The sequence below is a fragment of the Phaseolus vulgaris genome, chromosome 10, assembly GCF_000499845.2.
Source record: "Phaseolus vulgaris cultivar G19833 chromosome 10, P. vulgaris v2.0, whole genome shotgun sequence".
NCBI classification, from domain to species: domain Eukaryota; kingdom Viridiplantae; phylum Streptophyta; class Magnoliopsida; order Fabales; family Fabaceae; genus Phaseolus; species Phaseolus vulgaris.
Window position 1 is genome coordinate 6162425 of NC_023750.2, and position 27936 is coordinate 6190360.

Sequence of the window (27936 nt, forward strand, 5' to 3'; positions counted from 1 at the left end):
GTGATGAAGGTAGTTCTACGGTGATTAAAGACCAATATCATAGACTTGTGGGAAACTCATTTACTTGGCCCGCATCATACCTAACATAGGTTATGTTGTGAGGTAGTCAGTCAATTCATGAATGATCCAAGAGAGTGACAGTTACAGGTTGTGAACAAAATAATTCAATGAATGAAAAATTAAATATGGAGGTGTATATCGATGTAGATTATGTAGGGTCTGTTTCAAATAGAAGGACCACCTCAGGATATTGTATGTTCTTGGGTGAAAACTTAGTTAATTAAAGAAGTAAAAAACAAAATGTAGTTGTAAGGTCGAATGCAGAGGCTGAGTTATGGCACAAGGAGTGTGTGAATTATGGTTGAAAACTATTTTGATTGATTTTGAAATGAAATGTGAAGAGCCTGAGTCTCTATTGTGATAATAAATCAGCTATTAGCATTGCTCAAAATCCAATTCAACATGACAAGACCAAACACATAAAATTAGACTGACACTTCATTAAAAAAAACTAGATAGTGGCTTTATCACCTCTTCTTTTGTCTCATGAACTTCAATTTGCATATCTGTTTACAAAGGGTGTTCGTATGTAACGATTTCATGATCCAACATGCAAGCTGAGAATGATAGATATCCATGCACTTGCTTAAGGGGGAGCGTTGAGTTAGGAGAAAATATTTTGTTGTGTTATAAGATTTTGTAGTCATTACAAGTGTGTATAAGATACTAAAGGTCTTTGTAATCATTACTTTAGTGGTAGTTTTCTATATAAATATACATATTTATATATATTATATATCCGTGTGTGACAATATATATCTGTTCCTCTCGTATAGCTAAGTAGTACTGTGATTCAACAATTTGGTACAACTTGGAGCGAGGTTGACCACTCTGCCTTCTAGCGTCACTCACCTACTGGTTGCGTTAATTTGGTTATTTTTGTTGGTGACATTGTGATCATGGTATCGGATAAGTGAAGCAACATCTTTTGAAACATTTTAAAGCATAGAATCTTGGCAAACAAACTAATCTATTTCTTGGGGATAAGTAGCATAATCCCAAAAATGTGATCATCATATCGCAAAGGAAATCCGTAATGGATATTCTAGAAGTAACAGGAGTGTTAAATTCCAAGACAGTTGACACCTTAATGGATCTTAATGTTAAACACTTGTCAAATCAGGGAAGCCTCTTCTAGATTTTGAAGGGTACAAATGATTGGTAGGGAAGTTGATCTACGTAATTGTTACTCGTTCAAATATCTCGTTTACAATAAGTGTACTTAGTTAGTTCCTCAACTCTCCATATAAGAAACATTGGGACAACATGATTGGTATTGTTCAATACATCAAAGGAGCTTTAGGAGAGGGTCTTCTGTATGAAGACAAGGGACGCACTTGAGTTGTGGGGTATTTTGAAGCAATCGGGTGGGCTCCCCATTGATAGAAAATCCACCTCTTCTTTATGCATATTTGTTGGAGATAACCTTCTCTTGAAAAAGCAAGAAACAAATTGTTGTTATGAGGTCCAATGTAGAAGAAAAAGTATGGAGTTGTTGTTGTGGCTAGTCAAGACCTTTTATGGCTTAAACAGTTGCTTCACGAACTAAAGTTTTGAGGTGGTTATATAGTTATATGTGATAATTAGGTCATTGTGCACTGAAAGGGCGAAGCGTATTGAAGTTGATTATTACTTGGTTAAAGAGAAAGTTATGTCTGGTGAAATATCTACTAGCTTGATCAATTCCAATTTATAAACTAGCAAATATATTCACAAGTCACTATGGTTCATGGATTAACTAAATATGTAACAAGTGTTGTGTACATGACTTATATGCTCCAACTTGAGGGAGTGTTAGAATTTAGTAGATATATTAAAATCCTATAGATGTAGTAAAGGATGATATTAGGGTATGTTGATGATATCAAGATCAATTAGATTGATTCTATACTTATGTTGTTAGCCTAAAATAAGATAACTGAATATGAACACAAAATTCATCACATGCCTTGGTCTCTTTCTTCTCAACACCTACATTAAGCAATAGAACAAGGCTTATTTTTCAGCAGACAGGATGTGGGAACTTAGATCCTAGTTTAGAAAAGATCCATTAATGGACTGGAGGCAATTAATTTATGTATGATAGAAAATAAGTGATTCTATATGAGCAATTCTATATTAGAAAAAATCTGTATTGGGATCTGCACGATAACTGTTATGCCTAGTGAGTAACAGCTGACAGTTAGTACATAGGTGATAGTATGTTGTTTAATTATTAAGTGTGTAGTTATTTTTAAATTGGGAATACTAGCTTTATGAGACTTTTGTCTCGTGTATTGTTGTATTGTGTGTGATTTCAGTGCTCAATATTATATTTTATTAGTTTGTGTTCTATCACTATCAGTTTTTCTTCATCAAATCAAGGTTTAGAAATCCTATGAATGGTTCTATACGTCAACCTTCTCCTCACGCAAGATCCCTTTCAGCTTGTAATGTGAATAGACTCATTACCTGTGCTGAAATTCTTCATTTAGAAGAATGCGGAGGTAATGGCTAAGGGTTGAGCTTCCAACCACATGGTTAAAAAGGTTCTAAAAGCAGGTCAGGGACCAAATTTCCAGAATTCCTTGGCACCATTAGTGGTTTGATGTCTTTAAGAACTGTTGTTGTGTAACTCAGTGGACCAAAAGAACATTATGTTATGGTATATGCCTACTGTTGTTTCATTCATATATATATATATATATATATATATATATACACACACACACACACACATATAATATCAGCTCTCATCTTAAACTTTATAAATGAACTGAGTTGAGTTGACTCTACGAAACATGATTGGTATTTTCTTTTATAAGATTTGGGATTGCAGCAACATCGACTTGATGGTGATGACTATCTGGCTGTTGTTGATGAATTTATGGAGGCTGTTTTTACTCGCTGGCCAAATGTGATTGTGCAGGTATTTACATTAAAGTTTAAAATAAAAAGAGCATGATTTACTTTTGCATTTTATTCACAGAGCTAATTTTTTTACAAGGCTATTAACTTTTTGTGCCAGCACAGTTTGAAGATTTCCAAAGCAAATGGGCATTTAAGTTATTACAGAGGTACAGAAGTACCTACAGAATGTTCAATGATGATGTGCAGGTAGAATTTCTTTCATATTGGATCATATAACATCAGTTGTTTTTAACAGGAGGCTATTAGTGCTCTTAGGAAAATATTGTTAATTCTTAATTGTACTCGGGAATTTTGTATATGATGTTCCTGAATCACTTTTCGCTTTTAATAAATGTGACTATATAAGTATTTCATTAGTCATTAATGCATTAAAATTTATGGAAACCATTGATAATATTTTCCAAAAAAATAGAATAAAACAAAGTAAAGAGTCAGCTGCTTTTGATCATATTATCTAAATTAGATGTATATCTATCAATACGTTAAGGCTGAACTTAAGTTTTTATTTGTTTAATCTAGTCTTATGTGCATACGAGGGACATAGAATATCCCTAGCTGCATGCTTTTTTCGGGATAATTTTTTTATTGAGGAATAAAGGACATCTAGTTAACTTTAAACCAGTGTAATCACTTTTCGGTTATGGCGGCGCCATGGCGGCCGCTTTTGGCATCTCGAGATGCTAACGGAAAACGGAAATATCGAAAAAGGCGGAGAAAAACACTGTGACAGCAGCGGTGCACGCTGCGACGGTGGCAGAAAATGAAGAAGAGACCGGCGGCACATGAAGAAGATAGAACATCCTAAACCTAATTTTGAAAAAACCCTAATGAGTTTGGGCCTTTGGCCCATTCCAACTTTTAACTAATAAAACCCTAAAATCCTATTTATTCAAATAAAATTTAAATGTGCTGCAGCTGCGTCTGCTATTAAACCTAATTAAGAGTTCAAAACCTACTTAATTTAAGTTTGGGCCATTGGCCCATTCCAACTTTAAACTAATAAAACCCTAATTATTCAAATAAATTTTTGAATGTGCTGCGGCTACATGAATTGTTAAACCTAATTAAGAGTTCAAAACCTACTTAAAATTAGGTTTTTTTGGGCCTATTTTTGGCCCATTTAAAACATTATCCTTACTGCAATCCACATCACATTTTTTTTTATCTCTGCCACATCACTTTCTGCCATAACCCATTATGGTTTCCTTAACTTTATAAAGGATTTATTGGGTCTCCGATATGATCCGTTATCCGATATCAATAACACTGCTTTAAACTTTAGCAACACTGCTTTAAACTTTAGCTTTGGAGACAGACTTTGGAAACAAAGGGTTTTTTTGCATGACTTGGAAGTAAAAATGGGAGTAAATGTCATATCATAGGTTTCTAAATTTAAATATTCAGGAATTGAACTACAAAATTATGGATAAATTTATAAGGATGTCACACAAAGGATGCAAGCATAATGGCTAAAATACAAGAAGGCGTTGATAGTTATCTATGATTGCAATAGGTCATGCCATAAGTTTCTAGAGTTTAAATATTGGAGGATTGATACCACAAAATAATGGAAAACCTATTGAGGATGTCCCAGGAATATAAGGATGATGACTAAAATAGAAGAAGGCATCAAGGGTTATTTGTGATTGCAAATTACCTAACAATTACTTTTTCTGGGCAGCCTTCATTGTTGCAACTGTTTTTTTTTTCTTTTCTCCATTGACCACCACCTTGCACCGTTGACCACCCCTGCCACCGTTGACCACCGACCACTGCCATTAATTGCCGGAAATTGCCGCCAGAAAATATTTTCGGCAGATTTTTTTTTTTTTTGTGAACAGGACCAAATTTTGCCAATCTACAAAAGCTTAGTTGGTTTTAAGCTCTCATGGACTCCCTTAGTAAGACATCTACCTATTGTTCCTTAACCATGAGTGTGATGTTTGTTAGTTTGCTAAACATCATCGGACAACTTTTCTTCCCAATGGTAATAGAAGTTCTAAACCTTTTGATCTTATTCATTCAGATGTATGGGGGGGACCTTCACCTAATCCTAATAACTCGGGTGCAAAATGGTTTGTTTCATTTATTGATGATTGTACTCGGGTTACATGGATATTCCTCATGACAGATAAGTCCAAAGTGTTCACTTATTTGTCAATTTTTACCGAATGGTTCAAACACAATTTGGAAGCCCAATTAAGAGATTGCGTTCTGATAATGGAAGAGAATGTGAACCAAAACCTTTCCAAGTTCCTTAAGGAAAATGGAGTTGTTCATCAATTAACCTGTATGAACACCTCTTAACAAAATGGGTTGCAAAAAGGAAAATTCGTCATCTCCTTGAGGTTACTAGAACCATACTCTTCCAAACGTCTGTTCTTAGATCTTACTGGGGATGCAATTTGACTTCCACTTATTTGATTAATAGTAGGATTTCATTCTTAGGGAGGATGACAAAGACCTTGCACCAACATCATTACCAAAGAAGAATACTCAGGACAAATATTTTGGGATACAATATCAACGAAGGCCACGAGAACCCGTCCTGGTCGAACAACAACTTCAATTTTCCGAATCGAAGGTAAGAACTCATATTCGTGAGACTCTTGAGGACACTTTAAATACTATTTTTGAACCTAACCTATATGATTTACCTATTGCCTTGAGAAAAGAAAAAAGATCTTGTGTCAAATATCCTATATCCCAATTTGTCTACAGAAAAACTTTCTATGCGGCATCGAAGTTTTCTTTAACCTATTAAGTCTATCAGAATCCCTACATCAGTACAAGAAGCCTTAAAAGATGAGAAATGGATTCAAGCTATAAATGAAGAAATTGATGCATAAGAAAGAAATGAGACTTGGGAGATTGTAGAGAGACCAAAGGATAAGAAGGCAGTGGGTTGTAGGTGGATATACAAGGTTAAGTATCAGTCTGATGGCTCACTGAATCGGTATAAGGCAAGGTTGGTTGCAAAAGGGTACACCCAAACCTATGGGATCAATTATAAGAAAACTTTTGCTCCAGTGGCAAAAATGAATACAATCAGGATTATTCTTTCCCTAGCAGTGCACTTTGGTTGAGAGATGCATCAATTTGATGTTAAAATTGCCTTCTTGCATGGAAGCTTGGAGGAAGAAGTATACATGGAGATTCCATCAGGTTATGGCGTCACTAATGAAGGGAATAAGGTGTGCAGACTTAAGAAGGCCCTGTATGGTCTTAAACAAGCACCTCTTGCTTGGTTTGGAAGGTTTACTCAAGCTATGGTATCTTTGGGATCTTGACAAAACCAAGGTGACCATACTCTATTTATGAAGCATTCTCAAGATGGTAAACTCATTCTACTTTTGGTCTATGTAGATGATATGATTATTGCAGGTGATGATGAGATTGAAAAATAAACTTGAAATGAAAGATCTTGGGAAGTGAAGTACTCTCTTGGGATAGAGGTTGCTTACTCTAGACAGGACATCTTTATTTCTTAAAGAAAATACACCCTTGATCTCCTCAAAGAGACTGGTAAGTTGCGGTGTAAGACAAATGGAGTGCCAATAGAGCAAAATCATAGGATTGAGAATGATGAGGAAAGCCAAAGGTGGAAAAGGCACAATATCAAAGACTTGTGGGAAAACTTATCTATCTATCACACACTAGGCCAGACAATAGGCTATGTAGTTAGTGTGGTTAGCCAATTCATGCATGATCCAAAAGAAAGACACTTGCAAGCAGTAAATAGAATTATTAGTACTTAAAAGCCTCTCCTGGGAAAGGATTGCTATTCAAAAAAGGGAAAAACTTATCCATAAAAGTATATAATAATGCTGACTATGCATGATCAATTGTTAATAGGAGATCCACCACAGGTTATTGCATGTTCTTGGGTGGAAATGCGGTGACATGGAGAAGCAAGAAACAAAATGTAGTTGCAAGATCAAGTGCAGAGGCAGATTTTAGAGTCATGGCTCAATGGGTTTGTGTGCTATTATGGATGAAGATCATACTTGATGACCTCAAAATAAAATATGAAGCTCCTATGGGTTTGTCATATGATAATAAGTCTGTCTTCAGTATTGCACACAATCCAGTTCAACATGACCGAACAAAGCATGTAAAGATAGACCGACAATTCATTAAGGAGAAGTTTGATAATGATGTCATAGTCATCGAGTACATTCCTTCAAAACTCCAATTGGCAGATATGGTCACCAAGGTGCTTCTCATAAAACATTTCAAAGATCTTACTTGCAAGCTGGGAATGATAGATATACATTCACCAACTTGAGGAGGGGTGTTGCATACTTAAGAGATAATTATTCCATAATTAGTGCAAATTCTGTTTTCTATTTATTAGGATAGATTTAGTATCTTTTGGTGATTTGATTTGATTTGTTTAGCTTTAATTATCTATTATTTCTTTCCTTAATTAGGTTGTAAATAGTCTATAAGTTTAGACTATAATCACATTTGTAAATACATTCAGAAATATATTCAATTTTCTTCTTTCAACTATATATATATATATATGGAAAAATAAAATAAACGAAATGATAAGATAAGACAAATACAACTTTCATTTGATCATATACTCTAACTCCAAGTTTTTGATAAAACAATATAAGATGTGCCAGGTAAGCAAAAATGTCCCTAGGTGGCACAATATTTACATTAACAAAGTAGCAATTATTTTATTTTGTACTTAACTCTAGTTTAAGAATGGTGAGAAAACCAAAGAAAGGCTCAATAAGTTAATAGGCCATATATTACTTGAGTCTTAGAACCTTTGTTTTGGGATCCACTTCCTTCCTGGACAAGAAAGGGTGATCCATCTATTAACTTTACCCTAGTTCACGGGAAAGAGTTTAGGGATGGACCCCTTTGTTTTACACCTAGAAGATATCAATAGAATGACCTTCTAACCAAACAATTTAGCAACAAAACTTGGTGTTCTACGTACTGGCTTGTATTTTAGATATAGGCTTGCTGCTCCTTGTTTTGGAAAACAAAAATTCATATGATCCATTTGATTGTTTATGAAATGTACCATAATTTGAAATATTTGTAGACAATGGTCCTTCAATATATTTTAAAGGACTATGATGATGTGCTATGTAACATGGAGTGCTCTCCCTTAAAAGATAATTGTTAAAGGGGAAGAACCAAACTTAAGTGCCCTACCAAGTATCATACCTCAATGGTTTGCGTAGCCATAAATACTATTTCTTATTCATTTAGATCTGTTGACTTTGTATACCTACTTTATGTGGGTCTTAGACACCTCATAATATCAAGTCCCTATCATGATCGTTTCACTTTCTTAATGCTGCAAATTTCTCCATGCAGGGAACAGCCGGTGTTGCTATTGCTGGACTTCTAGGTGCTGTAAGGGCGCAAGGAAGACCGATGATTGACTTCCCAAAGCAGAAGATTGTTGTTGCTGGTGCTGGAAGGTTAGTTAGTCTTGTGAAAGGAAAGAATGACCCAACATTTATGATTTAATCTAATAGTTTTCTGCTCACCAAATTATTCAGATATATATTCAAATGTGAAACATATGCTATAATATCTAAAAGAATTTCATAATAGATTGATATATTCTGTCACTTGAAAACTGTGGAAACATTTCTGATTAAACAAATCATATGCGCCAAACTTGTTACTGATAGAGTGGCTTTGAGAACTTTGAAGAGAACATAACAACAGCCAGACCTTTTCGCTGTAGTTGCGATCAACTAGATGAATTAAATGTCATAATCTTCTGTTGTAAACCAGGGATTTAAGGATCTCAAAGAGACCATGAACGGATATTGCAAGGTGACCATTAGATTTAGCAAACAAAATTATTGGAGTATAGTTTTACTCTATATCTTTCTCTCTAGTTCTGTTAGGTTATTTTTTTTACTTAAGCTATCTATCACCTCTAAAATTGATGATTTGACGTAGGTGACTTGTATTTCTTTTAAGATGCATGGTTTCATAGGAAATAAAATTATGGGACGACAACTCTTTTCTGATAATATTAGGTGTTTGGCTTCTCCTTGGTATTAAAGTACTTGTCTTTTTATGCAAGTTTCTCCAACAAATATGTTGAAGATTTGAGTAGCCTTTATTTGTGATATTTTTTTTGTTTCTTATTGAAGAAGGATGTCTTATTTTCCTTACTCTTTCTAGGGGACAAGATATCCTTCACAATGAAAAACTAAACATGAACAAAAAAATGGGAATTCAGTCGGTGCTTAAAAGAAAAACTGTCAAAACAGTCAAACACTTATATAGAAAATTTATATCTATTTGAGTAATAGAAAATCTACGCAAATATATTCACAAATTCTTGATTTCAAATTTATTTCGGTAATATAATTGAGAAGCAAAATTTAAATAAACTCATTGGAGATCTCACAAATTTATTGGAGATCTGCAAATTTAAACAATGATAAAGTTTTAGGATGGAATTACACTAAACCTAACTCTCATGTATCTTTCAATCATTTACACTTAATTGAGATCTCACATCGACTGGATAGTCAAATTATGGTATATAAGTGGATGCATACCTCACCTTACAAGTCAATTTGTAGAGTTGAGTTAGACCTAAATTCACTTTTTAAGAATAATGATAAGTTATCGTCCATTTATGTTAATTTATTGCTAGAAAGCACTAACCATTAATCCCTCAATAGCTAGATTCTAAGTTCCATTACTAAACATCAATCTCTGAAGTATTTAATATAGGATCTTGGTTTGAGATTGTCAAATGTAAAGCAACTAATTAGTTAAATCCTATTTCTAGCAATCAAAGTCATTAGGCTCATTTCAATATATAAAAATGCTTTCCAATTAAATTTCATATCTAAAAGAAATTGTGATTTAAGATATGTAACGGTTAACATAGGTTTTCCTTGTAGGTTTTGGGAACCAAAAAATATAAATTTACTCAAATCGAAGTCAAGTGAGACATCATTGACTCTTAAAATGGGCTCAGGAGATCTCAATGACCCTATCTATGGTGGCAGCAAGTGGGCTTTCCAGGAAAGACACATGAGCTACATGCATTGATACTAGTGGTTGCATGTGACGGTGTGTGGCAACTTTGTTGATGATGCACCTACTAGTGTTGTGCTAGCCGAAGTGGGGCACACCTCTCTAGCCCACCACTAACTTCAATGACGATGGCGGTTTTCATTGAGGTAGCAGAAATAGGACTCCCAAAATAGAAGTTTTGATACTAACTTGAACTATTTAAGGAAATAAATAATTGTTTTATTGATAACAATCATACCAATTACATTCTTATCATTTGACTTCAACATAATGAAATCCTTTTAAAATAATGAAATAGTAATATCCTGAAGTGAAATAGGTAGATTCTGAATATATTTTTTCGTAATTACTATGGGGATATTGAAAATATTTTTTTCCTAATAATTTTCTATTTACTACACATAATTTAAATATATATAAAAAATAAACTATTAAACTATTTAATTAAAACGTTAATAACTATGGAATAACAAAGCTTAAAGTTAGAAAAAGTAGTTGAAATTCCTTACAAAGTAAATTACGCATGAAACAACCTATCATTCATGTTCCTCTCAAAGAAAAAGGAATATGCCTGATGCTGGACCGGTATTGGCTGGGCTTGAGATGAAGAATTTTCATTTAATGATAATACTCTTTCCTCTTTGTTGCAGAATCAGGAGAATTATTCTATAATTAAGTGCAAATTTCATTCTCTATTTATTAGGATAGATTTGTTAGTGATTTGATTTGTACAACTTTAATCACTCATTATTTCTTGCTTTCATTACCTTTATTTATTTCCTTAATTAAGTTGTAAACAATCTTTAAATTGAAACTGTAATCACATTTGTAAATCACATCAGAAATACATTCCATTTATTTTTTTCAACTTGGTATCAGAGCTCCTGATCCTGGGAGCTCTGCAATCTTCTTTTAGCAGCCTTTATTGCTGCAATTATTTTTCTAGACAGCCTTCATTGCTGCAATTATTATTATTTTCTTTTTGGTAGCCTTAATTGCTGCAACTGTTTTTTTTTTCCTTCTCTTTTCTCCATTGACCACCACCTTGCACCATTGACCGTCACTGCCACCGCCATTGACCGCTTTTGACCGCCACCAAAAACGAACTTTTTTGTGTGAATGAGACCAAATTTTGCCAATCTACAAAGCTTAGTTGGTTTTGAGTTCTCATGGACTCTCTAGTAAGACGTCTAGCTATTGTTCCTTAACTATGAGTGGTAAGAGTTCTAGTTTCTTATCCTTTAATGCTTCTAGTACTGCAAATATTTGAATTATAGGCTCTAGTGCTATTGATCATATGACACCTCATTCCTCTTATTTTTCATTCTACACTGCTTTATCTGGTAACCAACATATTGATAATGGTTCCAATACCCCTGTTACTGGTCGTGGTAACATCCACCTACAACCTTCCTTTCCTTTAAAATATGTGCTTCATGTTCCCAAACTATCCAATAACCTCTTGTCTATTCAAAAGGTTACCCAAGATTTAAATTGTGCAGTGGTATTTTTTCATTCCCATTGTGTTTTTCAGGATCTTGCCACGGGGTAGACTATTGGAATTGCTAAAGAGTAGGGCGAGTTATATTATTTACAAGATGAAGAAAATAAAAAGTGTGCTAGACTATAGGCACACACTTCTAATCTTCAACAAGGTCGTGAATCTTGGTCATCCTCTCAGATACGGCTTCAACACAGACGTCTTAATCATTCTCCATTTTGTCCCCTAAAGTCCTTATTTCCTGTTTTATTTACAAAAGTGTCTGTTGAGTCTTTTCATTGTGATGTTTGTCAGTTTGTTAAACACCATCAGACAACTTTTCTTAATAAAAGCTCTAAACCTTTTTATCTTATTCATTCAGATGTATGGGGACCTTCACCTATTCCTAATATCTCAGGTGCAAAATACTTTGTTTTATTTATTGATGATTGTACTCGGGTTACCTGAATATTCCTCATGAAAGATAAGTTTGAAGTTTTTCACTTGTTTGTAAATTTTTACAGAATGGTTCAAACACAATTTGAAAGTTCAATTAAGAGATTGCGTTCTGATAATGGAAGAGAATATGTGAACCAAAACTTTTCCAAGTTCCTTCAGGAAAATGGAGTTGTTCATTAATTAACTTGTGTGGACACTCCTCAACAAAATGGGGTTGTTGAAAGGAAAAATTGTCATCTCCTTGAGGTTACTAGAGCTTTACTTTTCCAAACGTTTGTTCTTAGATCTTACTGGGGGAAGCAGTCGTACTGCCACTTATTTGATTAATAGATTACCCTCTCGGGTTCTATTCAGCTTATGATCACATTCTATCCTTCTATTCCCATGTTGACTAGTCTTCAGGATCCTTTCTTTGACTCTGTTTTTGTCCATGTTCGTAGTCCTTATCGGGGTAAGTTAGATCCTCGCGTCATCAAATGTGTCTTCATCGGTTATGCCCCCAACAAAAACAGGTACAAATGTTATCACCCTCAAAGTCGTAAAGTCTATGTTTCCAAAGATGTCACCTCTCATGAAATAGAGTCTTTCTTTACTAGTTCTCAGCTTCAGAGGGTGAAGAAATGAAACAGTCTTTCTTTATTAGTTCTCAGCTTTGAACCATGAGTGAAGAAATGAGCGCATTAGAAAGGAATGAGACTTGGGAGATTGTAGAGAAACCAAAAGATAAGAAGGCAGTGGGTTGTAGGTGGATATATACAGTTAAGTATAAGTCTGGTGACACACTGGATCGGTTTAAAGCAAGGTTGGTTGCAAAAGGGTATAGTCAGACCTATGGGTTCGATTATGAGGAGACTTTTTGCTCCGGTGGCAAAATTGAATACAGTCAGGATTATTCTCTCCCTGGCTGACTTTGGTTGGGCGATGCATCAATTTGATGTTAAAAAGGCCTTATTGCATGGAAGGTTGGAGGAAGAAGTATAAATGGAGATTCCACTTGGTTATGGTGTTGTTAATGAAGGGAATAAGGTATGCAAACTTAAGAAGGCCCTATATGGTCTTAAACAATCACCTCGTGCTTGGTTTGGAAGGTTTACTCAAGCTATGGTATCTTTGGGGTATCGACAAAGCCAAGGTGACCATATTCTGTTTATAAAACATTCTCAGAATGGTAAACTCACTCCACTTTTGGTCTATGTAGATGATATGATTATTACAGGTGAGGATGAGATTGAAAAACAAACTTTGAAGGAGAGACTGGCTGTTGAATTTGAGATGAAGGATCTTGGGAAGCTTAAGTACTTCCTTGGGATAGAGGTTGCTTACTCTAGACAGGACATCTTTATTTCTCAAAGAAAATACATCCTTGATCTCCTCAAAGAGACTGGTAAGTTGGGTTGCAAGACCATTGAAGTCCCAATAGAGCAAAATCATAGGATTGGGAATGATGAGGAAAATCCAAAGGTGGAGAAGACACATTATCAAAGACTTGTGGAAAAACTCATTTATCTATTACACACTAGGCCAGACATAGCTTATGCAGTTAGTGTGGTTAGCCAATTCATGCATGATTCAAGGGAAAGACACTTCCAAGCAGTAAATAGAATTGTTCAGTACTTAGAAGCCTTTCCAGGGAAAGGATTGCTATTAAAAAAAGGGCAAAACTTATCCATGAAAATATATACTGATGTTGACCATGCAACATCAATTGTTGATAGGAGATCCACCACAAGCTATTGCATGTTCTTGGGTGGGAATTTGGTTACATGGAGGAGCAAGAAACAAAATGTAGTTGCAAGATCAAGTGCAGAAGCAGAATTTAGAGTCATGGCTCAAGGGGTTTGTGAACTATTATAGATGAAGGTCATACTCGATGATCTCAAAATAAAATATGAAGCTCCTATGGGTTTGGTTTCTGATAATAAGTTCGTCATCAGTATTGCACACAATCCAGTTCAACATAACCGAACAAAGCACGTAGAGATAGACCGACATTTCATTAATGAGAAGTTGGATAATAATGGTCTTATAGCCACCGAGTACATCCCTTCAAGACTCCAATTGGCAAAAATGTTTACTAAGGGACTCCGCACAAAACAATTCAAAGATCTTATTTGCAAGTTGTGAAGTATAGATATACATTCACCAACTTGAGGGAGAGTGTTGCATAATCAGGAGAATTATTCTGTAATTAAGTGCAGATTTCATTCTTTATTTATTAGGACAAATTTGTTAGTGATTTGATTTGATTTTATTTGTACAACTTTAATCACTCATTATTTCTTGCTTTCATTACCTATTATTTATTTCCTTAATTAGGTTGTAAACAGTCTATAAATTGAGACTGTAATCACATTTTAAATCACTTCAGAAATACATTCCATCTATTTTTTTCAACTCTCTTATTACCCTTGCTTCCTCGAGTTAACTTTCCTCTATATCGAGTATCTAGTGGGTATAACTCAATCCACTTTGTACAGCCTTCAAGTGGTTGGAGTGGTCTTTTCTATATATTGTGGTTAATGGTGATTACAATCACATATTGGCTGAATGTGAGACACATAATGTCCATTTGAAGTAGAGGCTCTCCCCTCTAAAAGAGATGGATTTTAGATTGCACTATCCTCCAAACCACCCAAACACTTTCCCAAAATTTCCAGTGAGAAGTATGACAGGGATAAGAAAGAGACACCCCTTGGAAAACCTCATGTACTCATGAGTTAATAGTGCTGACTTGGTTAGCATCCTGCCTTTGGGTGAATTTAAATCTTACTATTGTTGAGCTGCCTTTGGGTGAATTTAAATCATACTACTGTTGAGTTTATTTTGTTTGTTATTAATCGTATATGGTAGATGTCCGTACATTTTCTTATATGGTAGATTTAATTGGAAACTTCTATTGGTTTCATTTAGAGGACCTTTGTTTTTAATGAAAGCTTTGAGTGAAGCGGTTGTTTCAATAGAATTTATATGTTGAATCCATCATAAGTACTTGAGTTAGGAGAAAATATTTTGTTGACTTACAAGAAGATATTGTAATCATTACAAGTGTGGTGTTGTAAGATACTAGAGATCTTTTGTAATCATTATTTTAAAGATAGGGTTCTCTATATATATGCTAATGTACTGTTTCAAATTATTTAATTCAATAAAGATCTTTTCTCTCATATATCTAAATCCTTTTCATGTAGGACATTCATATTCAAGGCTTTTGTTGCTAATTTGGTTATATTTGTACAACTGCAGTGCTGGAATTGGGGTTCTTAATGCAGCCAGAAAAACAATGGCAAGAATGTTGGGTAATAATGAAGTAGCTTTTGAGAGTGCAAAAAGTCAGTTTTGGGTTGTTGATGCAAAGGTACTGTATATCATGACATTGATGTCCTTATTAGATGCAGTTTATTCTTTTGTAGTAATTAAATTTTATTTTTCATGGAAAGCTTCACTTATGCATTTAAAATTTTATTGCATTCATATGTATTTCTGGGGGTTGAGTTTCATAGCAGCAGTTATGAAAAGCATTGACAGAAGTGATAAAAAGTGTTTTTAAGAGTTTTGGAACTACACAAAATGTCAAAGCCATATATATGAACAAAACCTGAACAAAAAACTTGTTGATTGAATGAATTTCTTTTTTTAATGCTTTTGTTGATTTGTCATATAGATGGCCTTTGAAAATGCTTTTGTAGTCAATTATGTTGCTTGATAACTATTTTGTGTTGTAAAGGCAATCTAATGTTGTTCTCAATGTATGAATCTTATTCTGCTTTTTTACTACAATGAAAAGGTTTTGATTGTTTAATGCATTGTCCTTGTTTCAGAGTCCATTTTTTTGCATGTTCATTTCACTTATTGTTTTTTGCAAATATAGGGATTAATATCTGAAGGACGTGAAAATATTGATCCAGATGCCCTTCCTTTTGCAAGAAATTTGAAAGAATTGGATCGCCAAGGACTGAGAGAAGGAGCAAGCCTTGAGGAAGTGGTTTGTGAGAATATTACATTAGATGATAATATGAATTATGAAAGCCATGATACGAAATAAATCAAAATTTAAGAAAAAAATCATTAAGCTATTTCTTTAGTTATTATCTTCTGATTTTCTGGGACATATTCTTAGCATTTGAATATAAACTTAATGAATTGTCACAACTAATGAGCCAGCTCATTTATGATGCCTATAATCCTAAACTCAACTCCTAATATAAGTTTCTCTGGCTTCTCTTTAATATATTTACAGAAAAGTGAACACACATCACAAACACACGTTCGTTTATAGCTGTGAAGTTTTTCTTTCTCAAATAAAGGACACAGATGAATTTAAAAAATATTCTGAGATTGTGTCTGAAATAGACATAATGCATAATATATAGAAAAATTAATGTAACAAAGCTTTCCAATCTCTCACTTTATCTATTAGGGTCTCCTAGTTTAATATTTTATAGTCCACTATAGTTCTTCCAAAATTTCCAGCTTTTAGATGTGTAACTACTGGACTTGTTGCTTACATTCTTACTTACTGAACTTTGGTAACAGGTCAAGCAAGTGAAGCCCGATGTCCTCCTAGGATTATCAGCTGTTGGAGGGTTGTTTTCAAATGAGGTAAACAATCTGAAGTTTTGATTTCATTATTCATTGCATGCTTGTTTCATTAAGATTGTTGAATTAAGATGGCATCTATCTATACTTTAACTATTAAGAAAAAAGACACTTTGTCCTTGAAGATATACTTCAAGATTTGCTTTCCCATTTAGTTTCAACAAAATTCCCTTGCCTTAAGTCCCTTTCAGATATTCCACAATTCTTAGTGCAGCCCATAAGTGAATCTCGTTTTATTGGTGCATGAACTGGCTGACTAGACTCATTGCAAATGCAACAGCAAGTCTAGTGTGAGACAAATATATGTCTCAACTTATCTCTTGTACATTTCCTTGTCAATAGCAATATCTTCTTCTACACTTCCCAGCTTCAGATTTGGATCAATTGGTGTACTTGTAGGCTTACATGTTATCTTACCAGTTTCCTTCAGCAAATCAGTAATGTATTTCTATTGGGATATGAAAATACTCTGTTTAGAATGGGCTACTTCAATCCTCAAAAAAATACTTCAATTTTCTCAAGGTCTTCATTTCAAACTCCTTGGCTAGATGTTGGCTTAATAGTTGTTGCTACTCTTCATCTTCACTTGTCAAATAATATCATCCAGCCTGATACACCAGTAACAATGTTACTGCCCTTGACTCAATGTGTTTAATGAACAGTGTATGGTTTCCTTGGCTTTCTTTGAAGCCCAAACCTATCATAACTTTAATAAACCTTTCAAACCATGGTGGTTGTTTTAGTCCATATAATATCTTTTTCAGTTTGCAAATAGATTGGCAGCAGTTTTCCCATTGTATCTTCGGGGGCAATTCAATGTAAATCTCCTCTTCAAGTTCCCCATGAAGGAAGACATTTTTTATATCAAATTGTTGCAAGTTCCAACCATATTTAGCCGCTAGAGATAATATCACCCTGACTGTATTAATTTTTGCAATTGGAGCAAATGCTTCCAAATAATCCACTACATAAGTTTGAGTGAATCCCTTGACTATTAACCTTGCCTTGTACCTTTCAGTGGATCCGACAACCTTGTATTTTATAGTATACACCCATTTGCATTCTACTAGTTTTTTCCATTTGGAAGAGTAACCACTTTCCAAGACCATGCTCTGTTTCCATTTTTTGTCACTCAATGCCTCATATATGGAGGTAGGTATTATGGTAGTGTTTAGGCTTATAAGGAAGGCTTCATCAATAGGTGAGAAATGTTTAAAGGATAAATAATTGGGTAAATGGTCTTGTGGTTTGGTGGTACATTTTCTAGTATCTTTCCTAAGGGCAATTGGAATGTCTAGGTCCTCATAGGCTGGTGTCAAATCGGATTCAGGTTCCTTCACAGTTGAGAAATCAGAGATTCATTCACTAGAGATTACATCATTTGGAAAAACAGTTACCTCATGTAATGTTGGATTAGATTCATGGACATGAGCAGATTCTGGAATGGTCTTTGTCTTCCTTGTATAAACAAGATTTTTCCCAAATCTTACATGATCCTCATCTTGAATGGATTTAGTGGGTTGAACTTCTTTCTCGTAATCTGTTTCATTTTCAGTCCCTATTTCTGGTCCAAGTCTAAAATCAAGAGACAACAGAGGAGAATCATCTTCCTTTATTATAGTCTCCCCTTGAAGATGATGTACGTGAAACTAACTTTGTAGCTAAAAAAAAGTGGCATCTCTAAACAGAATTTTTTGGATGGTAGGTGATAACATTTATATCCCTTTTGTGTGGATGAGTATCCTACAAAGACACATTTTAAAGCTCTAAGATCAAATTTTCCTCTAGCACCACTACGGACATGGACAGATACAGATTCTGCAGATATTTTTTTCCTGATTACTACAGAGATATTGGGAATATTTTTATCCTACTAATATGTTATTACAACATTTATTTTCTATCATCCCATGTTTGTATAAAAAAATGAAAGAAATTTGAAAGGGGAAGTTCTATCCCCCACTCAGAGAGAATCATGATATGGTGTTTACTGTTTTATGCTGCTTCCATCAATCTGTTGGCCAGTGTTGTTTGGTTCCTTTTATTGAGCTTTTAAAATCTTCATTCCTTTCATAGTAGCACAACCACTTGTATTCTTTGTATAAACTGAACAAAAATTCAAGGGAAAAATTGCCTGTCATTTCATGCTTTCGTAGACATAAATGTTTGTTTTATTTCTTTCTGCATCTTACTAATGACAGACATCATGTCCTTCAGGTATTAGAAGCCCTCAAGGATTCAACATCAACAAGACCAGCCATATTTGCCATGTCAAATCCTACAAAGAATGGTATGTATTCTTTTTCTTGATTGATATGTGCCGTGGAAGTGAAAAATATGGATTTATAATAGTGTGTATGGCACTTCCCTCATTTTTTTGACAGCTGAATGCACCCCTGAAGAAGCATTCTCCATTTTGGGTGACAACATTATTTTTGCAAGTGGAAGTCCATTCAGTAATGTGGATCTTGGTATAAGTTTGCAAATCCCCCACAGAATCTTTCTATATTAAATGTTTATAACCTAGTGATGGTGACATGAAAAGTATTAATAAAACTATTTGATTGTTGCTTTCTGGGAACTTAAGAACCAAGATGATTGTCTATAAACTCATTTCATATAGGCAGACTAGGATTCCTAGTGTTATTAGAACAGTATCCTTTCTTTTCTGTTTGAAGAGTAGGGAACCAAATTCAATATAATAGGTACACCTTCAAATTGTTTGTTAATGTTTATTCTGTATGGATTGTTTTCATTTTAAAGTAATGTATATTTAGTTCGTTGAATTATTCATTTGTTTCCTATAGTTTCAAAAACGTTTGTTTTTAATCTCTATACTGAAAAACATCTCCTTTTAGTTCCCACACATAACATGTTTAATCCCTCTTGGTCCCTTTGCACATGTTTTTAATCCCTTAGTCCCTACAATTGGGATTCAAAAGGGTATGTGTTAAGGGAAAACAATTTAATATCATATGCAATTATAATTTTCATTTTCATTTATCTCCGGACTGAATGCTATTTTTCTCTTAAGCAATTGGGAGATTTAGACTACATTCTTGGTATAGAAGTCGAGAGAAATTTTTTTGAACTATTATCCTCAATCAAATAAAGTATACTTGTGATTTGTTGCAAAAAGTTGATATGGAATATGGATGATGCTAAAAGAGTTTCTAATCCTCTGCAAGACACTCTCAAATTGTCTAAATATGGTTCTGATTACTTTGATGTTCTTACTGTGTACATATCCGTTGTCCTGGCTCTTCACTGTGTTACTATCACCAGCCCTGAAATTGGATATGCAGTGAACAAGGTGTGTCAGTTCATGGCTCAAGCTTTAGCCTTCCACTCGGTTGCTATAAAAAGAATTCCGAGATATTGGGGACTCTGGATCTTGGTCATCTTTTCCAATCCACAATTGTCATTTCTCCTCTTACCTTGCAAGCTTACCCAGATGCTGACGGGGCTTTTGACTTGGATGATAGAAGATCTACTCTAGGTGCTTGTTTATTTTTGGATCCCAACCTCGTTGTCAGGGTGGATTAAAAAGCAAGCACTTGTTGCCAAATCAACAGCTGAAGCAAAATATTAAAGCCTAGCATTTGCAACTTCTGAAGTTCTTTGGGTTCAATCTCTTCTTTCTGAACTCCAGATTCATATTCCTGTGATAATCAAAGCACAATTTCCTTAAGTCATAATCCAGTGCTGCATCAAGAACAAACATATGAAGCTAGATATCTTTTTTGTCAGAAAAGAGTGCTGCAGCTGAAATTGCTGATATTCTTACCAAGTCACTATCTAACTCTCAATTTGCTTCTTTACGAGACCAACTCAAGGTTGAGTTCCCACGAGCTTGTGGGGGAGTAATAGAGTACCTGAATAAAACCTCTGTTTTTGTGAAACTGATTGACATTTGCCACATTAGCGAAGTGGTTATTTCTGTTGAGTATAGTCCCACATCGATGTTTCCTCTTGTCTTCGACATGGACATGGATATCATTTCATCATCTATATCTCTCTCAAACCAAGTATACTAAAGAAAAAATTCTGGGTTTATCCTACCATAACTCTGAAAGAAAATTCTTCTGATGTTTCCTCTTGTCTTCATTCTTCTGATGTTTCCTCTTCTCTTCGACATGTACATGGATATCATTTAATCATCTATATCTCTCTCAAACCAAGTATACTAAAGAAAAAATTCTTCCAATGTTTCCTCTTCTCTTCGACATGTACATGGATATCATTTGATCATCTATATCTATCTCAAACCAAGTATACTAAAGAAATTTTGCAATGTGCAAACATGCATGAAGCTAAAGCTCAACCCATTCCACTCCTATGATCACATCTCTCCGTCTAGCACGAGATGGTTCAACATGCTTTGAAGATTCAACTTTATCTCTGTCCACTATTGGAGCTCTTCAATATGTCACCCTCACACGACCTGAGTTAACCTTCTCTTTCAATAAAATTTTCCAGCATATACATCAATCGAAGGAACATCACTGGAAGCAGTGACACGAATTCTGTTATCTTGCTCGTACTATTCATTTTGGCATATCATTGCATTCTCCATCTAATCTTTTTATTGTAGGTTTTAGTGGTTGGAGATCAGATCTAGATGATCGCAAGTCTACAAGATCACAAATCACAATAGGTTTTTGTATCTATCCTGGATCCAATATTATTTCTTGGGGGATCACACAAGCATACAATTATTTCACGTAGCAGCATAGAGGCAGAATATCGCAGTGTCAGTTATTTCACGTAGCAGCACAGAGGCAGAATATCACAATGTCACTGCTACTCTATCGGAAATGCTCTATCTGAAATGCTGTGGATATCTTCTTTGCTTCAAGAGCTGCCTTTAGTCACTATCGTTCCAACTATCTATTCTGACAACTTGGATGTTGTTCTCCTCTTAGCCAATCCGGTTATGCATTCCCGAAGCAAACATTTTGAACTTGATCTTCATTTTGTTAGAGATCATGTCAATAAAAGCAAGTTTGTATCATTCATCTCCTTGGACGATTTCAAGTAACAGACATATTAACCAAACCTATCTCTACCATTTCCTTCAATAGATTTAGACATAAACTTAAGGTGTCAATCAATCCCACCTTCAGTTTATGGGGTGATGATAACATATTAAAAGAATAACTAATTTAGTTATATCAGGTTTTCTCCTATATATGTTTGTTACGCTCTCTTGTAACAATGGTTTTTCTGGTACAGTTTTCAGTAATAGAAACTCCTTTCCTTTTCTTGCTTCTGTCTTTCTTACAAGGTCCAAGTTTTCTTCACTAGTTATGACGTATTGGATGAGCCAATTCTTTAAATACTACAGGTTGATTAAGGTAGAAAATGGGGAAGGGATGCCTCTGCTTATTATACCAGACACTTGTAAATAAGAGAGAATTTGTCCTTATGGAAATTGGATGAGCCAATTATTTAAATACTTAATGACAGGTGATTAAGGTAGAAAATGGGGAAAGAAAACTTATGCCTCTACTTATACCAGAATTTGTCCTTGTGAAAAATATCCTTAGCAGCTGTTTATTTGCATGAGTGGGATTAACAAAGGGAAACACAGAAAATCCAGATGTTTTATTTATATCTGCAAACTAAATAAAGAAAGTTTTATGCAGTATACAATCCTCATTTCACATATATACAGTAACCTTGATACAGATTGACAATCACTAAACTTATTAAGCATTAAGCTAACCAAAGCTGGAAAGGATTTTGTTTCTTTTTCTAACTTTTCATTTCTCTTCAAATTTTAAATAAGTTTGTTTCTTTGGGTATAAATCAAGCCTTGTACTTTATTTAAACTTATTAAAATTGATATTTGTTCTACAATGTGCATAAAGTATATAAATGTATTTTACATTGGTAAAGTACTAGTTGGTACCAAAATAAATATCTTTTGTTATCCTTTTTCTCTTGGTCTCGGTTAAGGGGAACTCAGAAAGGCAATTTCTTGTAATCATGCAGGAAATGGTCATATTGGACACTGCAACCAGGGAAACAACATGTACCTCTTTCCAGGGTTAGTTTACACTTAACAGTTTCCTATGATATTTTATAATATACAGTTAATGTTCTTTTAAATATATTCTTTTGTTCCAGCATTGGTCTCGGAACTCTTCTGTCAGGTGCTAGGATAATCTCTGATGGCATGCTACAGGCTGCGTCTGAGCGGTATGTTTTACTTGATTTATTAATTTCTGAAAATACTTCTGTTATTAATTACTTCAAATCCAAAATAGGCTTTAAGCTGGAAAAGTGTCAAACAAATTTTGTTTCTCCACAAACTGAATGGGTCATCAAACTGTGCTGATGTAGTAAAATGTGGTGAATGGGAGTGTACAATGAATATAGATTTAGTTGTAAGAAATCCCTAAAATCAAGGGATTGAGGTTAGGAGTTTATTTGGTAGATTTTCTACTCATTTAAAGTTTTTAATTCAGGAGATTTATTTCTTTTAATTAGGATCATGTCTTCTTTAAATACCCGTGTAGTGTTTCTGTTTTGGAATCAAGGAAAATAATTCCACAATTATTTCTACTGCCTACACGATTTCTCACACCATGTCATGAATCATCACTTATTAAAGTTTAAGATGTTGAGTGAAGACACATTACTGACATGAATGTTTTTATTTACAACAAACTTGCATGTAAGAGTTCTTTGGGCTTTAAGCGTGGACAATATATGGCCCACGTAACCTTGCATTGTAATTTATCTTGTATTTAGAAGAACAAGGGGTCATGAAAGCACCCTCTAAGGATAAGTTCTGTTTTTATACGACAGTGTATTAATATTGTTGAAAGGACTAATGAAAACTACGGAGGATGGTACCGTGTTGAGAAAAGAGAAACTGAGAAAGAATATAATGAATTCTTTATATACACAAATGAGTATTCTTATTTATAATGAAGAAAAGATGAAGTACGGACAAACAAAATCGATATCTAATAATGAGACATATTTTGGAAATATATTTTTTCTATCAAATCTGATCCTATCTCCCTATCTAATGTAATCAAATCCATGTAACTCCTATTTAATGTAATCAAATCTTATTTCTAATATAATTGTATCATATGGTCATTTCTCTTTGTTTATTATGAGTGGAAGTGCTAGCTTTGAATTAGTTCCTCATTTCTTCTTACATTGTTGCTCTGTTGTTTCTTTATGAAATTCTTTGTTTGGAAATATATAATGTAGCTATTTTTTTGTGTAGCATTACTGATTGTGGTAGAAGTAAATAAGTTTTTGTTACAATGCACAATTTGTGCTACCGTTAAAATACATTTGGTTGAACATAATTCTTGCATCTATGGAGATTTCTTTGGACGAGTAGCTACTTTGAATAATATACTGGAGTTGGCTTTTATTTAGTGTAAAACACATGATCTTAGGGGGGTTTACAGGGTTTTCACTCCTTTTCAGTTACCATGTGGCATTGGGTAGCTTTGATTCATTGAAGTGTCCTTTGTTCTCTGCTTTTTTTTTCTCATAATTTAAGTAGGACCTTTTGTTCTCCTTGCTCATATGTCGGTGTCTTCTCTTTGTATAAATGAGTTTATTATCTTTCAAAATATAAAAGCACCACATCAAAAGGGTTTATCCCCTTCTAGTGACAAAGATGAAGCAATTGATAAAGAAGATGCATACGCATATTATGTCTTTTGAGGCCCGGCCAGATAGATTATTTTTTCAAGCTTGAGTGTTAAGTTAGAAATAATGATTTAGGCATCCTAACATTTTCCATGTTATTCGTAATTATTATTCGTGCATGAGCTTATTCATCCCTAAATGTTGAGGTATTTCCTTGATTTTGACTCTTTTTTTGCCCTGCCTAATATCATTGGAAACTGAAGTCTGGCTACATATATGAGTGAAGAGGAGGTCCTCAAAGGGATTATTTTCCCTTCAACATCCAGGTATAAATTAGCATTTTCTTTGCTGTTTGTAAGCTATAAGAGATAGTTCTAAAGGAGCAGCATCTTTCACAAAAACTAATGCATATTTTTATAGAATCCGAGATATTACAGAGAAGGTAGCCGCAGCTGTTATAAAAGAAGCGTTGGAGGAGGACCTAGCTGAAGGATATCATGGAATGGATGCTAGGGAGCTAAAGAAACTTAGCGAGGTAAGTTTTGTTTGCTTGGAATATTCAACATTTTCTTAGTAACTGTAGGAGGACATACCATTGTAATCTATACTACAATGTGGTTGGAATTAACTTTTCATGAGAACAAACTTTTCCAGGGTCTAGACAGAACTGTTAACCGTGGTCAGATTAGGTTTACTTGTTACGAAAAAAAATCAGTAACTATCTTGTCTAGTGTATGTGAGATTGGTTTGTCTGCACTCTGATTTACCACTACCTAGTAACAAAAAATGGGAAAATGTGACCTACCTCCTGATAAAACAAATGGGACCTTTGCTAGTGTATGTGAGATTGATTTGTCTGCATTAAGGATCTTGAAGTTCCATAGGTCTGATCTGAATTTTAGATGACTACTTTTTACCATTTATTTCTTTGGCGTTAATCATCATAGCTGCTTTATAATTTCTTCAAATGCATCAATGTTCCCTTATCATAATCTGAATTGAGCTGAAAGCTTTGCATGCCTTCACAAATCATATTGTAAGAGTAGTTTATTCTCGTCCTAGATCAAATGCAAGTATTTATATATCAAAACTTCAAAGTTATGGATTTTTTTTATGGGAATTGCAGGATGAAGTCGCAGAATATGTGAAGAATAACATGTGGAATCCAGAGTACCCTACATTAGTTTACAAGCAAGAATGAGTAACCTGCATTGTTTTGATAACTACTATTTCCCTCACGATGCATCTTTGCTTTAATCAGGTTAGCAGAGTCCTGCTTAGGGTGGAATCAACCATGCAGGATTACTTTATTTAAATTCTAAAACATTCTCGCATTACTTTTTCTGAAAGTCTAGCAAACTTAAATTGTTTTTGTATATGATACTTCTTCTGAATAAAAAATGAAAAACCAGGTTTAATTTTAATCTACTTTTATTTCTGTCGTGTTATACTTCTGCATAACTTGTTTGGGCTTATAACTAAACTTATGGAGTGACTGTTTGCTAACTTGAAGTGATTTGCATTTAGAAAACTCTATTTCAAATGCAAAATTTATAGTTGTAGTGTTAATTTTTTATTTAACACTAAAGTTGTATTTTATTTCCACGTTTACTCAGAGATACACTAACAACACATTTTTTTATACACATTCTACTATTGATTGAAATTTATTAATTATTAAAAACTATAAAATCAAAAGAAAGAGTCGTCAAATAAGAAGTGTTGTTAATATATTAACATGGTTTCACATTTAAGCACAACCAAATATGATTATTTTATTAAAGGGATACAATTTCACTTATTAATTATTAAAATAGATAAAAATTTTAAAAATTATTAAAATTGATGAATCCTAATAACGTAACATGATTTTATTATTATGAAAAAGTCGTGCAAACGTGGTATAATTGAAGTCGTAACACCTTAATAAGACTTATCTATTTTAGTAAATTTTATTCATTTCAATAATTGCATTGTGAAATTTCAAATTGAAGGATAGTTTCCTGGTAAAAATCCCAGGAAATATTGTAATGGGAAGCGTATATAATGCAGAAAGAAACAGAAAGCATGGTGTATGATAGTTACGTGTTTATAGAGGGTACAACACTGCATTTGATGTCCAATTATTCATATGTTTTGGTTGTACAATTTAGTGAAAGACACGTGAATTCCGAATTTGGTTGTACAATATGTGGAAGATATGTGATTTCTGGAATTTCCTGATTGTATTACGATAGAGGAGGACGTCAACGATGTTCGACACTTTAAGCATGGCCAAGAACAACCACTCCTGCTCTTGTCACGTCAATGTCATTATGTCACACCTCTTTTCTAGAGTTATGCACACTATATGCTTACATGTTTATCATGTTTTTACTCTTTTCTAATACTTTTATATCATCTTTATTATAAAAGGAAGACAATTACTCCCTACATTTAGGATTGGCAAAGCGAGCATATGCAGGTCCGTCTGCAGTCCGCTGCTAAAAATGTGGGATAAGTTGACATTTTCAACCCACTGACCCGCATTAGCCTGTTCCGCATAATTCGCGGGTCAGCAGCGAGACAAGGTGGGCTGATCCGCTAATTGGCAAACAAAAAAAGAAAAAATTAATTGACTTAGCCAGCAATAGTTCAGTGCAAAAGTGTCAACTTTGAGTGAAAGAAAACTAGGTTTCCACTTAAAACACACGTAGCTACGTTGTTCCAAAAATAGCACACGGTGCCCTCTCCTTTGCAACGCCGTCGCTCACTCTGCCTGCGACTCCGTGTGGTTTCGCCTGCAACTGTCGATCGCGTCGCTCTACTGTCGCACACTGCTGCTGTGTTCACTCCTCCTCCACATTCCAAAAAAAATATGCGAGGCAACCCGTATGTGGAACGGCCATGAAAACCAGCCCGCATTTTGTATGCGGGGTGGACCAACCCGGTCCGTCTTTTACGGACCTATGCGGGGCAGGACGGATCGCTTTGTCATCCCTACCTACCTTGTTAAATTTGAACTTAGCATCCAATTTTCATATGAAAAAAATGTCCTTAAATAAAAAAGGTATGGACAAAAAAAATTCTCGAATCTTTTTTAAATATGTTTTTAAATTTTCTTTGTTGGGGGGTATTTTTTTGAATTCCAAAATTAATTTTTCAAATGAAATTTTGATTTTTGAATGTATTTTTTTCAATTTCGCACTTCTATTTCTGGAATGATGGATATTTTTGGAAATTAAAAAATATGTAGGATGCACCTTCAAAAAGGTTGAGTGTAGAAAGAATTGTCTAAAAAGGAAAATCACCTTTTGGTCTTAGTTTTGGAAGTGAGTTATGTGTAATTTATATTTGGTCTTTTCTAAGAGGTTACATTATAATAAATAAATTACAATCTATTGCAATTTTTAAACTGAGCATTATAGAAGATGGCACTAAAACATGTTAAAATCGAATGCAAGCGAGAAAACCACAGAATATAAAATGATATAGAACAAAAAACATACTTATTTTCTTATGTTGCATTCGAACGGGAAATTTTAAATTTTGAAAAGAAAAATGAAATTTGAGTTGTTTTAGCTAGGGTTTTTAAAATATTTTATTCGAAGAAATCAATTTTAAAATTTTAGTTTAGAGAGTGTGGTTTAATTTCTACCTTAAGCAAAAGAAATTAATATATATTTAGAATGATTCAAATTCTCTTTTTTTTTTAAAATGAAATTCAATATTTTTAAGTAATCAAAGTACTTTTCGTCAATTTGTAGAATTTAAATTTATCA

General features: G+C 34.1%; 1 protein-coding gene across 1 annotated transcript in view; it reads left to right on the forward strand.

The window, feature by feature from the left end:
• LOC137819767 (NAD-dependent malic enzyme 62 kDa isoform, mitochondrial) overlaps window positions 1-25599 on the forward strand; it is a 54777-nt gene extending 29178 nt beyond the window's left edge. The window contains exons 7-19 of the mRNA XM_068623744.1: window positions 2865-2968; window positions 3073-3156; window positions 8317-8423; window positions 15197-15308; window positions 15822-15935; window positions 16487-16552; window positions 18767-18839; window positions 18934-19020; window positions 22547-22601; window positions 22682-22753; window positions 24439-24501; window positions 24596-24710; window positions 25302-25599. Of these exons, the coding sequence (XP_068479845.1) occupies window positions 2865-2968; window positions 3073-3156; window positions 8317-8423; window positions 15197-15308; window positions 15822-15935; window positions 16487-16552; window positions 18767-18839; window positions 18934-19020; window positions 22547-22601; window positions 22682-22753; window positions 24439-24501; window positions 24596-24710; window positions 25302-25376 (1127 nt within the window). The 3' untranslated portion in view covers window positions 25377-25599. The remainder of the gene's footprint in view (window positions 1-2864; window positions 2969-3072; window positions 3157-8316; window positions 8424-15196; window positions 15309-15821; window positions 15936-16486; window positions 16553-18766; window positions 18840-18933; window positions 19021-22546; window positions 22602-22681; window positions 22754-24438; window positions 24502-24595; window positions 24711-25301) is intronic.
• The last annotated feature ends 2337 nt before the right edge of the window (window positions 25600-27936 follow it).